Source organism: Leucoraja erinacea, chromosome 20, assembly GCF_028641065.1.
Source record: "Leucoraja erinacea ecotype New England chromosome 20, Leri_hhj_1, whole genome shotgun sequence".
Taxonomy (NCBI): domain Eukaryota; kingdom Metazoa; phylum Chordata; class Chondrichthyes; order Rajiformes; family Rajidae; genus Leucoraja; species Leucoraja erinaceus.
This window is the reverse complement of record NC_073396.1, coordinates 29,819,851-29,836,245: the sequence shown is the minus strand read 5'-3', so window position 1 is coordinate 29,836,245 and position 16,395 is coordinate 29,819,851. Positions and strand designations below refer to the sequence as shown.

At 47.0% G+C, this 16,395-nt stretch overlaps 1 protein-coding gene across 3 annotated transcripts in view; it reads left to right on the top strand.

The window, feature by feature from the left end:
• The first annotated feature begins 4,304 nt into the window (after window positions 1–4,304).
• Window positions 4,305–16,395, top strand: part of LOC129707025 (Golgi apparatus membrane protein TVP23 homolog A-like) — a 38,230-nt gene continuing 26,139 nt past the window's right edge. For 2 of the 3 annotated variants that reach the window (XR_008725132.1, XM_055651755.1), the window contains exon 1: window positions 5,560–5,645. Coding sequence is in view for 1 of the 3 variants with exons in the window: in XM_055651756.1 (XP_055507731.1) it covers window positions 4,440–4,448; window positions 5,560–5,645 (95 nt within the window). In the remaining 2 variants the exon portion in view is untranslated. Of the gene's footprint in view, window positions 4,449–5,559; window positions 5,646–16,395 lie in introns of those variants that run through there. The other variant, XM_055651756.1, reaches the window with a different exon arrangement.

Sequence of the window (16,395 nt, the reverse complement as noted above, 5' to 3'; positions counted from 1 at the left end):
TTGGGCATTTTTAATAATTCTCCTGTCTCTGTTCTAATTTTATGAATTATTTTTTCCCCTTCCATTTTTCGCAGCTGGCGTGCTAATAATTTTTGTGGTTTGTCTCCAAATTCAAACTGTAATTGTTTGGTTTTTTGATAAAGTTTTATTACTTGTTCTGAGTACATTTTATTTAATTTATATTTCAGTACAGCAATTTTATTATGTTTTAACGTAGATGGCGTTCTCGCGTTTTCTGTATCTAGTTGCTTAATTTCACTTTCCAGTGCTTTTTGTTTAATCCTGTTTTCTTTATTATAAAATGCTTGGGCAGAGATTAATGTACCTCGAACATACGCTTTGAACGTCTCCCACATAAGAGAAGCAGGTGTGTCAGGGGTGTCATTTACCTCAAAAACTATTTGAATTTGTTTAATAATATATTCCTGGCATGATCTTTCGTTCAAGATTTGCGGGTTAAGTCTCCAATATGTTGTTTCTTTTCTCGGACATTCCATTTAATTTAATCATGAATGTTACCGGTGCGTGATCTGAGATTATAATGTTATGATATTTTGAATTATAAGTAAATGGAATAAACGTAGAATCAACTAAAAAGTAATCTATTCTTGAGTATGTTTTGTGTACTGGTGAATAAAATGAATATTCCCGTCCGGTTGGGTTTTCTATTCTCCAGATATCCTTAATATTAGTGGTATTAATAAATGAATTTAAAAAAACACTTGAGTTGGATGTTGATTTTTTTTGCCTTGATGATCTATCTAAGTATGGGTCTAATGTACAATTGAAGTCTCCTCCAATTATTAATTTGTATTGTGCAAATTCAGGAATTTTATTAAATGTTTTGTTAAAAAAAGTGGGGTTATCGAAGTTAGGCCCATAAACATTTAGAAGGATCACTTTTTCACCATTTAACTCTCCAACCACTATAATATATCTGCCATCCATATCCACTATTATTGAGGAGGTCGCAAAAGGAATTCCTTTACGAATTACTATTGCTACTCCTCTTGACTTGTGGGAAAAAGAAGAATGATATGATTCAGCGATCCACTTAGCTTTAAGTCTGTGTTGTGATTCCTTTTTAAGATGTGTCTCTTGAAGAAATATTATATCTGTTTTGATTTGATTTAGGTGTGCCAAAACTTTACTTCTCTTAATTGGTTCATTGATTCCCTTGACATTCCAACTACAAAATGTTATTCCCTGACCCCTTCTTGTCATGTTAGCATCTTGCATATTGCTTTTGTGGTGGTCTATAATCGGGTAGAAGGAACAACACATAGAACCTGACCCTGCTCCCAAACCTCAGATAGATGAATTTAAATTCAAATACATCATTCTCCGATCATATCTCCTTGCTTGGTCTTGTTTTTCCATTCAAACCTTGAGTTAAAGAAGTATTTAAAGAAAGAAAAGTGATAGGGTTGGTTAGTGTAGGGTGAAGAAAAAAAGAACTACATCTACAATTAGTGTAGTTAGTGATAGCCACACTAACGTGGCTAGAATTCTAAAGACTTCCGTAGCCTTTGTAAAACGAAAAAATTCCCAGCTCCGTGCCCGAGGAAGAGGAAAGAAAAAAAAAAAAAAAAAGGAAATTATATTTAACATTCAATCATCTTCTTTGGGAGTATCAAACTTATTTACCTAGTCATACTTATACCCACACAATATATATACACCTACCTACGTACACGTATATATATATATATATGTATGCATACCCACATGTATACTAGTGTCAACACGACCCTGCAGAAAGGTTCAAGACAGCAAAATGATTTAAAAATTGAAAGATAGAGCGAAAAAAAGAAAAGGAAACCCGTCAATCATAATTATCATATAGGTTGATTTACCTCTTAAATATCTTTCTATATACTATATTCTGTAATTCCTATTTTCATTTTTTAAAGACTATTAGTTATTTTTCATTTTTATCCATCTTATACCGTTTTAACTTTTATAAGAATTAATTATTTTAATAATTTTATTTGTAATAAGGATATTTAATAAGTATTAGTTGTTACCTATATAGTTAAATATGAATTTACATATAATAGTAATGATTAGTAACCTAAAAAGAGCTAAAACAAAAAAGAGAGAAAAGAGGGAAAAACCCTCGAAAAATCGCAGTTTTTGTCCAGTGTCCTCCATCATTTTCGATTTCCAAGTGTCTATAAAGTTCTTGAACGAATTTTAAAGGTCCTTTTAGATCTGATGGTCATCTTAGTCCTTGGCTCCTAAGGAGTGGTGTGGGTTCTTCAGTCTGTAGGCACGTTACCAACTACCTTGGCGTATTCGAGTGCTTTTTCGTGCTCTGTAAAAAAGAACACATTGGAATTGTAGGTGACTCTTAGCTTTGCGGGATAGAGTAGGCTGTATTTCAAATCCGGTACACTCTTCAATATTCTTTTGGTCTCGTTGAACAGCATTCTTTTCTTGAAGACCTCTGTCGAGTAATCTCGGTAGATGCTAAATCTCTCGCCTTCAAAAAAAAGTTGACCGCTCCGAACACTTTTCTTCATTATCTCATCAAATTCATGATCCTGTAGGACTTTTACAATAATTTGTCTTGGATGGACATCATCTTGAGTACGACGTCGCTGCGCTCTATGGGCTCGGCCGAGTAGAGGTTTGTGATCCAATTTTAGGACTGTATGTAGTAGGTCTGCCACAAAATCCCGAGTACCCATTTCCTTCTCCCTTCCTTCTTTCACCCCTACAATTCTTAGGTTCTTTCGTCTTTGACGCCCCTCCAGATCGATACATTTATCATTTAATTTGCTCACCATGTTTGTGAGGCGTTGGTTTTCAGTAAGGAGCTGATTTACTGTTTCTGCACTCGTCATCGCACATTTCTCAAGCTCGGTTAACGCTATTCTGTGTTGATCGAGTTCTTGGCGAATGGGGTCCACCTCTATTTGAGCCTTTGTTTCCACCGAAACGAGTCTGGCTTCCATCACTTCCATCTGGTCTTTGACCTCTTCCTCCCTCCGTTTGGAATTCTAAAGTTGGGTACATGTCTCTCACACTTACCCCGACTCCCACAATTTTTTTCAGCGCAAAAATTCAACATTTTGGCGGTTTTTAACAGGTAGGAAAGTACGCGTTTCTAGCACTAATAACATATACCGGAAGTGACGGATGTCTTCCATTTGGATTTAGCGGCTCCGTGCGTCGAGCCCTCTGACCCAGTAACCTTCCGTGCAACCCCCCCCTATAAACCAGCAACTGCAGTTCTTTGTTTCTACTATACTTCTACAATTCTGCCCTCATCAATCTTTTTGATTACATCTTAAAACAACTCAATCAGATTTGTGAGACATGACACCTCCCAGTGTGGGCAAAACACAGCTTACTTGAGTCAAATGTGCCAGGAAAATATTAGCCATTACTCTGGTTTAAAAATGTGAATCCTGATTCTGATTCTGATTCTTAAAATGAATTCTAGTTCCCTCAGGCTAGTTAATTTTTTAATACTCCATGAGATCTTAATCAGCAGCTAGAAGCTGTGCCTTTACAGGATAATTTTGGGGAATGAATCAAAGTAAACAAATTACAAGAGGAACTCGGCGGGACAGGCAGCATCTCAGTTTGTGTGCTCTGTCAGCATCTCAGTCAGATGCCGTCTGTGTGGAGTTTTCACATTCCCTCTTTCTGTCGTCACCTGCATGTGCTTCGGTTTCTTCCTACATTCCCCAAAACGTGCGGGGTTGTATATTAATTGGCCTCTGTAAATTGCCCCCAATATGTAGGAAGTGGATGTGGAAGTGGGATAACATAGAAATGGTGCGAAAGGGCAACCAACATGGTCTCGGTGGGCCGAAGGACTTGTTTCCATGCTGCATCTCTAAAACTAAACACAGAGGGTACGGAAACCGAAACCTGTCACCTGTCCATTTCCCTCCACAGATGCTGCCTGGCCCGTTGAGCGCCTCCAGCAACAATGAACAATTCTACTTTCCTTAAGCAGCGTCTACTTCGATCTATCGTTTTCACACCTTACCCTTCCATATCTCTAGTCCCCCTCTCTCCCCTGACTCTCAGTCTGAAGAAGGGTCTCGACACGAAATGTCGCCCATTCCTTCTCTCCAGAGATGCTGCCTGTCGGTCACTCCAGCATTCTGTGTCCATCTTCGGTTTAAACCACCATCTGCAGTTCCTTCCTACATATACCACACGCCTTCTTTGCTGATTAACCGTTTTCTATTAACGAGAGCTTCTAAAATGATCTGGATTACGCCATGAATGGCAAACGAGTGGTTTGTGTCTGTTTCCAGCATTTTGTGTCGGCCCGGTGTAGAACAAGCAGGGGGGAGGAATTAGGTGATGCAACGCCCGTAGCGACCAAAGATCATACCTCGGCCGGAAACATTTGACGGTGACACTGGAGTCGGAGACGGAGACGGCGGGAGCGGAGCCGCTGCCGAGCAATCGTCATGAGGCAGGTGAGCAACGTCTGGCCCGGCCCGGCCCAGCCCAACCCGGCCCAGCCCAGCCCGGCTCAGTCCGGCTCAGTCCGGCCCAACCCAGCCCGGCCCAGCCCAGTCCAGCCCGGCCCAACCCAGCCCAGCCCAGCCCAACCCGGTCCAACCCGGCCCAACCCGGTCCAGCCCGGCCCAGTCCCGCCTAGTCCAGCCCGTAGGGAGGAACTGCAGATGCTGGTTGGTTTACACCGAAGATAAACAGAAACAGCTGGAGTAACTCGGCGGGACAGGCAGCATCTTTACCTGATCCTGGAGAGAAGGAATGGGTGACGTTTCGGGTCGAGACCCTTCTCCAGGCTGAGAGTCAGTGGAGAGGGAGATAGAGAGATATAGACGGCGATGTAGATAGATATTGAACACGTGAATAAAATATATGCAAAAACGTAACGACGATAAAGGAGAAGGGCCATTGTTAGCTGTTTGTCAGTCTGAAGAAGGGTCTCGACTCGAAACGTCGCACCCATTTCCCCCCAAAGATGCTGCCTGTCCCGTTGAGTTACTCCAGCGTTTTGTGTCTATCTTCCATTGTTAGCTGTTTGTTGGGTGAAAACGAGAAGCTGGTGCGACTTGGGTGGGGGAGGGATGGAGAAAGAGAGGGAAAGCAAGGGTTACTGGAAGTTAGAGAAATTAATATTCATACAGTCGCGGGACTGTAAGCTGCCGAAGCGAAATATGAAATGCTGTTCCTCCAATTTGTGTTTAGCCTCGCTAGCACAACGGAGGAGACCCAGGACAGAAAGGTCAGTGTGGGAATGGGAAGGGGAATTAAAGTGTTTGGCAACCAGGAGATCAGGTAGGTCCAGGCAGACTGAGTGAAGGTGTTCAGCGAAACGATCGCCCAGTCTACATTTGGTCACATCAATGTATAAGAGTCCACATCTTGAACAATGGATACAGTAGATGAGGTTGGAGGAGGTGCAAATTAATTTCTGCCTCACCTGACAGGATTGTAGAGGTCCCTGGACGGGTCTGGCTGGTCTCGCCCAGCAGCGGCTCCGTGAGGATCCCGAAGAGTCTCAGCCCCTGTCTCCATTCATTCATTTTTTTAAATCCCTTTCTCCGTTGTGTGCAGGCGCTGGTGGACGACACGGAGGACGTGTCCCTGGATTTTGGCACGGAGGAGGAGGAGGAGCTGGCACTGAGGAAGAACAGGATCAGGTAAAGATGCTGGACACAATGTGCTGGAGTAAATCAGCGGGTCGGGCAGCATCTGTGGAGAGAAGGAATCCGCAACTTTTCGGGTCAAGAACCTTCTTCAGACTGAGAGTCGGGGTGAGGGAAACAAGAGATATAGATGGTGATGTAGAGTATTGTAGAACAAATGAATGAAAGATATGCAAAAAACTAAAACCATCACTGTGAATGCTTTCATTCCATCAGGAGGGAAACAGTATTCTGTCGATTTGAAATTATTTCTCTCCACATAGATTTCTATGATTTCTATTCCTCTCCCCAAGCATTATTTCTGTTTGATTTCCAGCGTCTGCAGTACTTAGTTCTGGGTCAATGTTTTATCTCGACTCAGGAAACACCATTAGACAACTGAGCATTAAGATCAGAGAAGCACCAGAGCCTGCAACCATAACATAATTGAGTTCAAGATAAAATCATAAACAGGAAGAGGTAAAATGATAAAACTACCTTAAACAGGGTAGAAATTTTAATTTCATATACCCCATGGAATTCGCAAAATAAATTTGAACTGGAAGTGTATGAATTGAGGGTTGAATAATGGAAAATATTTCAGAGAAAGGATTATGGTCTAACATTCATTTTTAAGAGCAACTGTCTAAACACTTGGGAGCACTTCATTTAGATTTCAATACCTAAATAAGCACTGATCTCTCTTTTTTAGGCAGCTGTCCCTTAAGTATATATCTTGCTGTTTTAAATATCTTTCAACTAATTTGTATAGCATTCACTGCAATATATCTTAAAACAACTTCAATCAATTTCAGGTATATCTTTCCCCAATTCCCAAAGATTCACTTTTCTTCCCTCTTCTAATTGAAAAATATGGTATACTAATGCTAATGAAAATCATTACTGCCTATCATCTAAGGTAGACAAAAATGCTGCAGAAACTCAGCGGGTGAGGCAGCATCTATGGAGAGAAGGAATATGTGACGTTTCGGGTCGAGACCCTTCTTCAGACTGATGTCGGGGGGGGGGGGGGCTGGGGAAAAAAAGGAAGAGGCAGAGACAGTAAGCTTGTGGGAGAGTTGGGAATGGGAGGGGAAGGAGGGAGAAAGCAAGGACTACCTGAAATTAGAGGTCAATGTGCATACCACTGGGGTGTAAACTACCCAGTCTCTGCGGAAAGCAGAAAGGGAAGATGCGGCCAGTGGTGGGATCCCATTGGAGGTGGCGAAAATGTTGGAGGATTATATAATGTATGCGACGGCTGGTAGGGTAGAAGGTGAGGACAAGGGGGACTCTCCTTGTTTCGAGTAGGGGATGTGGAGTGAGAGCGGAGCTGTGGGATATAGAGAGACCCTGCATCGGAGATCTCCTCATTCTTTAGGGAACGGGGGTTCCCCTCTTCTATTATAGATGAGGCTCTCACCATGGTCTCCTCTATATCCTGCAGCTCCGCTCTCACTCCCCATCCCCCTAATATTTGTGTGGTTTGTGCAGTTGAGTTTCTGGTCACTGGAGACATCAATGTTTCATGGGTATCTAGGAAATGATAATCTATCTAACTCTCTCTTGAAAGCTTCCAGAGAAAAGGCCTCCACTGCCTTCTGAAGCAGAGGATTCCACAGATTCACAACTATCTGTGTGAAAAAGTTTTTCCTCATCTTCTTTCTAAATGACTTACCCCTTATTCTTAAACTGTGGCCCCTGGTTCTGGACTCCCCACCATCGGGAACATGTTTCCTGCCTCCCGCATGTCCAAACCCTAAATAATCTTTTATGTTTCAATAATATCTATCTATCTATCTATCTATCTATCTATCTATCTATCTTCTATATATCTATAAAACTCTGTGCCTGACGACTGGCTGCCTTTCTGCCTTTTGATTCGTGCCCAATACTCGCAGATGTCCAATCGGAATGGCTGATGCTCGCAGATGTCCAATCGGAATGGCCGATGCTCGCAGATGTCCAATCGGAATGGATCCTTTTACTTTCTTCCTTTGATTCACTGCCATGCCGAAACCAGACGCTCAATCTCCCACATCTTTTCCATTTCGATGGAGATTTCGCTTTTATTTCTAAGTATCCGCTCCCCCCCCTCACTCATTTTGTCGCCTCCTGCTGGTCAGCGACCATAACGGCTGCTGGTGCCTGCATTTCAACCTCAAGAGATGCCATTTAATTTGCCCTTTCAAGGACGGCTTCAGTTCGAGGACCACGTCTCCCGTGGGGGCTGCGGGTAAGGAACGGCTACGGGTAGGGAACGGCTGCGTTGGGGGAGCAGACCCAACGGGTCTGCCATTGGTCTAGTTAATATATAAAACTGTGTGCCTGCAGTCCGGCTGCCTTTCTGCCTTTTGATTCGTTTCCATCGTGTGATGTCACAATGCCCAATGCTCGCAGATGTCCAATCACAATGCCCAATGCTCGCAAATGTCCAATCGGAATGGATCCATTTACATGTACGGCTTCCGGCTGCATTTCTTCCTTTGATTCACTGCAACTCCGAAACTCGCTTTTCTTTCTAGGTATCCGCTCCTCATTACATTTCATCGTGTTTAAGTACACGTTTTTAATCAAATCCTTCCCCCCCTCCAATATTTCAGAAATAAACTGGCTTCTCACCCATAGAAGCAGCACCAGCCCCAGCCCCTGCTGAACGTTCCATCGTGTGATGTCACAATGCCCGATGCTCACAGATGTCCAATCGGAATGGACCCATTTACATATGCCTTTGCAGGAGCCCCAGCCAATGGTGAACGTTCCAATCGTGTGATGTCACAATGCCCAATGCTGAAATACATTGTTGCCATAGAGGGAGTACAGAGAAGGTTCACCAGACTGATTCCTGGGATGTCAGGACTTTCATATGAAGAAAGACTGGATAGACACGGCTTGTACTGGCTAGATTTTAGAAGATTGGGGGGGGGATCTTATAGAAACTTACAAAATTCTTAAGGGGTTGGACAGGCTAGATGCAGGAAGATTGTTCCAGATGTTGGGGAAGTCCAGAACAAGGGGTCACAATTTAAGGATAAGGGGTAAATCTTTTAGGACCGAGATGAATCTCTGGAATACACTGGCACAGAAGGTAGTTGAGGCCAGTTCATTGGATATATTTAAGAGGGAGTTAGATCTGGCCCTTGTGGCTAAAGGGATCAGGGGGTATGGAGAGAAGGCAGGTACAGGATACTGAGTTGGATGATCAGCCATGATCATATTGAATGGTGGTGCAGGCTCGTAGGGCCGAATGGCCTACTCCTGCACTTAATTTCTATGTTTCCCTCTCCTCGCCCCTCTCCCTCTCCCACGCATCTCTTCTCTCTCCCCCCCCCCCCTTCCCTCTCTCTCTACCCCACCCCCTTCCCTCTCTCCCACCGCGTCCTTCCCCCATACCGCTCTGTCCCTCTTCCACCACTCCCCCTACCCCTCCCTCCCCACTCTTCCACTTCTCTCCCCTTACCCCACCCCTCTTCCTCCTCCACCCCTCTCTCTTCCCTTCCCTTCCCCTCTCTCCCCCACCCCTTCCCCTACCCCTCTGTTCCTCTTCCACCACTCCCTCTTCCCTCTTCCACCACTCCCGCTACCCCCCCTCCCCCCCTCCCTCCCCACTCCTCTCCCCCTCTCCCTCTCCTCATCCCTCCACCACCCCCTTCCCTGTCTCCCCCACCCCCTTCCCTCTCTACCCCACCCCCTTCCCTCTCTTCCCCTACCCCACTTCCATCACTCCCCTACCCCCACCCCTCCTCCTCCCTCCCCCCTCCTCCTCTCTCCCCCTTCCCCCTCTCTCCCTCCCCCCACCACCCTCCCCCTCCCTCCATCCTCCCCCCCCCCTCCCCCACATCTCTCTCCCCAACCCCCTCTCTCACCTCCTACCCCGCTCTCCTTTCCCTCCCAAATCTGTCCCGTTTTCCTCTCCCCCTCTCCCCTCCCTCCCCTCTTCTCACTTCCCCTCCCCCCACCTGTGTTTGTTTGGGGGGTGGTTAATGTGAGTGTGATGCCGCAGTCCCCCCCCCCCCCTCCCCCCCCCCCCCCCCCCCCCCCCCCGCAAACGCCGTTTTGATTAGTTTTTCCATCGTGTGATGTCACAATGCCCAATGCTCGCAGATGTCCAATCACAATGCCCAATGCTCGCAGATGTCCAATCGGAATGGATCCATTTACATGTACGGCTTCCGGCTGCATTTCTTCCTTTGATTCACTGCAACTCCGAAACCAGAGGCAGAATCGCCGACATCTTTTCCATTTCGGTAGAGATTTCACTTTTCTTTCTAAGTATCCGCTCCTCATTACATTTCGTCGTGTTTAAGTACATGTTTTTAATCAAATCCTTCACCTCCCCCCCGATATATCAAAAAAAAAATGGCTTCTCACCCATAGAAGCAGCACCAGCCCCATACCGCTCTGTCCCTCTTCCACCAGTCCCTCTACCCCTCCCTCCCCACTCTTCCACTTCTCTCCCCTTACCCCACCACTCTCCCTCCCTCACCCCTCTCTCTTCCCCTCCCTGTCACACCCCTTCCCCTACCCCTCTGTCCCTCTTCCACAACTCCCCCGTCCCTCTTCCACCACTCCCGCTACCCGTTTCTCCCCCTCCCCATCCCTCTCTCCTCCCGCCCCACACCCCTTTCTCCTCCCCCTCTCCCTCCCTCTCCTCACCCCTCTCCCATCCCTCTCTCCCCCACCCCTTCCCTTTCTACCCCACCCCCTTCCCTCTCTCCCCCCCGTCCCCTTCCGTTCTGTCCCTCTTCCACCACCACTCTCCCCCTACCCCTCCCTCTCCCACCTTTCCCCTTACCCCACCCCTCTCCCTCCTCCACCTGTCTCCCCCCTCCCTTCCCCTCTCTCCCCCACCCCTTCCCCTACCCCTCTGTCCCTCTTCCACCACTCCCCCTGTCCCTCTTCCAGCACTCCTGCTACCTCTCTCCCCCTCCCTCCCTCCCCACTCTTCCACTTCTCTCCCCCCCCACACACTTTTCCCCTCTCTCCCCCCCCCACCCCTCCCCCCCTCCCATCCCACTCTCCCCCTCCCTCCACACTCTTCCCCCTCTCCCTCCTCCTTCCCTTACCGTGCACAGTCTCTGTCTTTAAGAAGGGACTACAGATGCTGGAAAATCGAAGGTAGACATAAAAAAGCTGGATAAACTCAGCGGGTGCGGCCGCATCTATGGAGCGAGTTGAATGTTCAACGTTTTTGGCCGAAGCCCGAAGGAAGGGTTTCAGCCAAAAATGTTGCACTTTTCCTTCGGTCCATAGATGCTGCTGCACCCGCTGAGTTTATCCAGCTTTTTTGTTGTTGTACCAGCCCCTCTCTCTCTGCTCTTCTCTCTTCTCTCGACTCATGCACGCCCGCTCCAACCCCTCCCGCCCCCCTTCACCCTCTCTCCCCCACCCTCTTCTCCCGCCCCCCCTCCCCCTCTCCGTCTCCACCCTGCTCCTCCCCTTCTTCACACAATATTTTTGTGGGGGCGGGTCCACAGTGTGTGTGACTTTGTGGAGGCGGCCACGTGCTCTCCATTCAAGAAGACGTTCATCTGTTTGTGGAGGCGCGTGCTTAGTATGTGACCAAAGATCTTATAGCGGAGCTCTCCACTACAAGATCTTTGTGTGTGACGACACATGCTCCCCCCCCCCCTTTGGTGCAGGAGGCGCACGCAGCATCTGAACGCTCAGCGATTATTCGAATTCTTCACTAACCGTCATTCTGACTTTGCTTGTGAAGAGAAAAGTCCTGAATTGCATTTGTCTGATGCAGGAAGATTGTTCCTGATGTTGGGGAAGTCCAGGACAAGCGGGTCACAGTTTAAGGATAAAGGGGAAATCCTTTAGTACTGAGATGAGGAAAACATTTTTCACACAGAGAGTGGTGAATTTCTGGAATTCTCTGCCACAGAAGGTAGTTGAGGCCAGTTCATTGGCTATATTTAAGAGGGAGTTAGATGTGGCCCTTGTGGCTAAAGGGATCAGGGGGTATGGAGAGAAGGCAGGTACAGGATACTGAGTTGGATGATCAGCCATGATCATATTGAATGGTGGTGCAGGCTCAAAGGGCCGAATGGCCTACTCCTGCACTTAATTTCTATGCTTCTATGTTTCCCTCTCCTCACCCCTCTCCCCTCTCGCACCCATCCCTCTCTCCCCCACCCCCCCTCCCTCTCTACCACCACCCCCCTTCCCCCTACCCCTCTGTCCCTCTTTCACCACTCCCCCCTGCCCCTCCCTCCCCACTCTTCATCTTCTATCCCCTTACCCCACGCCTCTCTTCCACCCCCCCCCTCTCTCTCTTCCCCTCTCTCCCCTCCCCCACCCCTTCCCTACCCCTCTGTCCCTCTTCCACCCCTCCGCCGTCCCTCTCCCACCACTCCTGCTACCCCGCCCTCCCTCTCTCTCCACTCTTCCACTTCTCTCCCCCTTCTCTCCTCCCCCTCTCCCTCTCCTCACCCCTCTCCCTCTCCCATCCCTCTCTCCCCCACCCCTTCCCTCTCTACCCCACCCCCTTCCCTCTCTCTACCCCACCCCCTTCCCTCTCTACCACCCCCCCCTTCCCCCTCTTCTCCCCCTTCCCCCTATCCCTCTGTCCCTCTTCCATCACTCCCCCCTACCCCTCCTCCTCCTCCCTCCCCGCTCTTCCACTTCTCTCCCCCTTTCCCTCCCCTTCTCCCTCCCCCCTCCCCACTCTTTCCCCTCTCCCCCCCCCCCCTCTCCCCCTCCTCCCCATCTTCCCCATCCCCCCCCCTCCCCCACATCTCTCCCCCCATCTCTCACCCCCTACCCCGCTCTCCTTTCCCTCCCAAATCTATCCCGTTTCCTCCTCCTCTCCTCCTCTCCCCTCCCCCCCCTCTTACCCCCCCCCCCCCCCCCCCCCCCCCCCCCCCCCCACCCCCAAACGCCGTTGGGGAAACAGACTTGGTCTAGTACCCTCTAAATTCCAAAGTATACAGGCCCAGCTGATCCATTATATCAACATGTGAACGTCCCGCCATCCTGGGAATTAACTTTGTGAACCTACGCTGCACTCCCTCAATAGCAACAATGTCCTTCCTCAAATTAGGAGACCAAAATTACACACAATACGCCAGGTGCGGTCTCACCAGGACCCTGCACAACTGCAGTAGGACCTCCTTGCTCCTAAACAAATCCTCTAGCAATGAAGGCCAATTTTCCATTAGCTTTCTTCACTGCCTGCTGCACCTACATGCTTACTTTCAATGACTGATGTACAAGCACACCCAGGTCTTGTTGCACCTCCCAGTTTCCTAATCTGACACCATTCAGATAATCCCGCTGAGTTACTCCAGCATTTTGGGTCTACCATTCATATGATAATCTGCCTTCTTGTTCTTGCCACCAAAATGGATAACCTCACATGTATCCATCCACATTATACTGCATCTGCCCACTCACCCAACCTATCCAAGTCACCCTGCAGCCTCATAGCATCCTCATCACAGCTCACACTGCCACCCAGCTTTGTGTCATCCGCAAACTTGGAGATGTCACATTTAATTCCCTCGTCTAAATCGTTAATATATATTGTAAATAACTGGGGTCCCAGCTCCGAGCCTTGCGGCACCCCACTAGTCACTGCCTGCCATTCTGAAAAGAGCACGTTAATTCCTACTCTGTGCTTCCTGTCTGCCAACCAGTTCTCTATCCATGTCAACGTTCAAAACTTTTCGGCGACATTCAGTGACTGGGTTGACGCCAATGAACGTAGCTTGACTTCTCCTGACCTAGGTGCTGTCGTAAGTTATCGCCAGGTGACGTAGGTTGTCGCCGGTGCTGACTTTGGTGAATTCCATTGGTGACAACCTACGTCAATCGGCGACAGGTGCTGGCGACTAAATTGTCTTCAGTTGTCGCCAACAGGATCGCAGCTTGTCGAAGCTTTTCGCGGGTGGACATAGGTTGACTTCGGTTGTCGTTGGTTGTCGCCTGTTTGGTCGTAGGTGGACGTCCTAATGGGTCACCGGATGTCGGTAGCTTGCCGTAGCTTGACGTCGACTAGGTGGTAGGTTGTTGTAGCTTGTAGACATTGTGGTAGGGGGGTCCAGTCGCTGGTTTTTCGGCAACCTGCTATGACTATGACAGTCACCAGCAGTTGCCTAAAAAATCGCCTAAGTAAGACAGGCGCTTAACTGGTCTACAATTCCCCATTTTCTCTCTCTCTCCTTTCTTAAAAAGTGGAGTTACATTAGCCACCCTTCTGTCCACAGGAACTGATCCAAAGTTGAGAGACCATTGGAAAATGATCACCAATGCATCCCTGATTTCTAGGGCCACCTCCTTGAGTACTCTCGAATGCAGACCATCAGGCCCTGGGGATTTACCTGCGTTCAGTCCCAACAGTTTACCTAACACCATTTCCTGACTAATGTGGATTTCCTTCAGTTCCTCCCTCCCACTAGATCCTCAGTCCCCTAGCATTTCTGGGAGATTGTTTGTGTCTTCCTTAGTGAAGACAGAACCAAAGTAATCATTTAACTGTTCTACCATTTCCTTGTTTTCCATTATCAATTCACCTGTATCTGATTGTAAGGGACCTACATTTGTCTTGACTAATCTTTTCTTTTTTACATATCTAAAGAACCTTTTACAGTCAGTTTTTATATTCCCCACAAGCTTTCTGTTGTTCCAAATTTCTCCCAGTCCGGTTTGCTTCTTCTGGCCAATATATATGCCTCTTCGTTGGATTTAACACTATCCTTGATTTCCCTCGTTAGCCACAGTTGTGCCGCCTTCCCCATTTTATTTTTTTCCCAGACTGGGATGAACAATTTTTGGAATTCATCCATGCGGTCTTTAAATCTTTGCCATTGCATCTCCACCGTCAATCCTTTAAGTATAATTTGCCAGTCTGTCCTATCCGATTCCCATCTCATACCTTCAAAGTCACCTTTCTTCAAGTTCAGCACCCTAGTCTCTGAATTAACTGTTCACTCTCCATCCTAATGCAGAATTCCACCATATTATGGTCACTGTTGCCCAAAGGGCTCAACACAACAAGATATCTAACTATTCCTTCTTCATTATACCTGGCCTGCCCTCTAGTCGGTTCCTTTACATATTGGTTTAAAAAAACCCACCCTGTATACATTCCAGGAAATCCTCCTCCTCAGTGCTGCTACTTGGCCCAATCTATATGTAGATTAAAGTCACTCATGATAACTGCTGTACCTTTACTACACGCATCCCTAATTTCATGCTTGATGCTATCCCCAACCTCCCGACTGCTGTTTGGTGGTCTGTATACAACTCCAACACGTGTTTTCTGCCCTTGGCTATTTCGCAGTTCTACCCATACCGATTCTACAGCATCCAAGCTAATGTCTCTCCTTGCTATTGCATTAATCTCCTCTTTAACCAGAAATGTTTAACAAGAGAGCATTCATCAACATACCAAATCTCTCCAATCTTCTAAGGAAGTAAAGGCATTGATGGGCTCTCTTTATGATTGCTTCAACGTACTGGGTCCAGGATAGCTCTTCAGAGAGATGCTCGCCCAGGAACTCGGAGTGTTAATTCTCTTCACCACCACCCTGTTGATAAATACAGGTTTGTGGATCTTTGGTCTTCCTCTTTGAAAGTTAACAATCTTTTCCATGATTTTACTGACTTACTGAGAGCAGGGTGGTTTTTCTGCCACTACTCACTCAATCAGTCGATCGATCTCCCTCCTTTATTCTGATTCATCATTATCTGTAGTTCGTTCAACACCGGTGGTGTCGTCAATTAATTTAAAGATGGAGTTGGAACAGTGTCCAGCTACACAATCATTGGTATAGAATGAGTGAGTGGGGAGCTGAGCACACATCTTTTAGGTGACCCTGTGCTGATGGTTTTCAAGGAGGAAGTGTTTTTGCCAATTGGTATAGATTGTGTTCTATTGATGGAGAAGTGGAAGATCCAGTTCCAAAGGGATGCATAGACATTAAGTTGATTCATCAATTATTTCCTTCCATCCTTAAGTCATAAAACGGCATTCATTGCACATCTTCAGCTCTGTTCATAACTCCTCAGCAAATGAAGCAGTCTGTGACTGCATGCAACCGTTTGTAATCCATGGGCTGATAAATGGAAAACACCATTCTTAATACAAAAGTGCCAGCCAATAAATTACCATCTCCAACACACGAGTGCCCTTGATATTCAATGACATTATCATTGCTGAGTTCTTCACCACTGGCATGCTGGGAATCACCATTGATCAGAACCCAACTGCATCAGTCACCAATATAAAGTTTGTACAACAGCAGGTCAGGCACTGGGTAGCCTGTGGCAAACAATTTGCTGCTCCAGTCTTTCTGCCACCTGCTGTTCACAGGTCTGAGTTGTGATGGATGAATGTACAACTCCTACAACAATCTAGACAACAACAATAAGCTTCTAGAACATCATACAGAACAAAAAACACACAATTAAAATGCTAAACATGAGACAAAATATTCATTCTGTCCATTGTTGGTGCATTAGGCTCACAGTGTGTTTGGTCTGCATTATGCACTGTAATCACTCACTTAGCCTATTCGCTACAGAACATCCAAACCCACGAAAGATGAAGGTGATGCCACCTGCAGGCTGAAGATCAAAAGTGCAGATGCTGATAATCTAAAATGCTAGTAACACTCAGCAGGAGAGAAGATAAGTTGGCATTCTCTCCTTCCCTGTTTTGACCAAGGCTCATTGACCAGAAATGTTAACTCCCTTTGCTTTCAGGCTGCCTGTGCTGCTGAGCATTTCCAGCAGTGTCTATATTTATACTACCTGC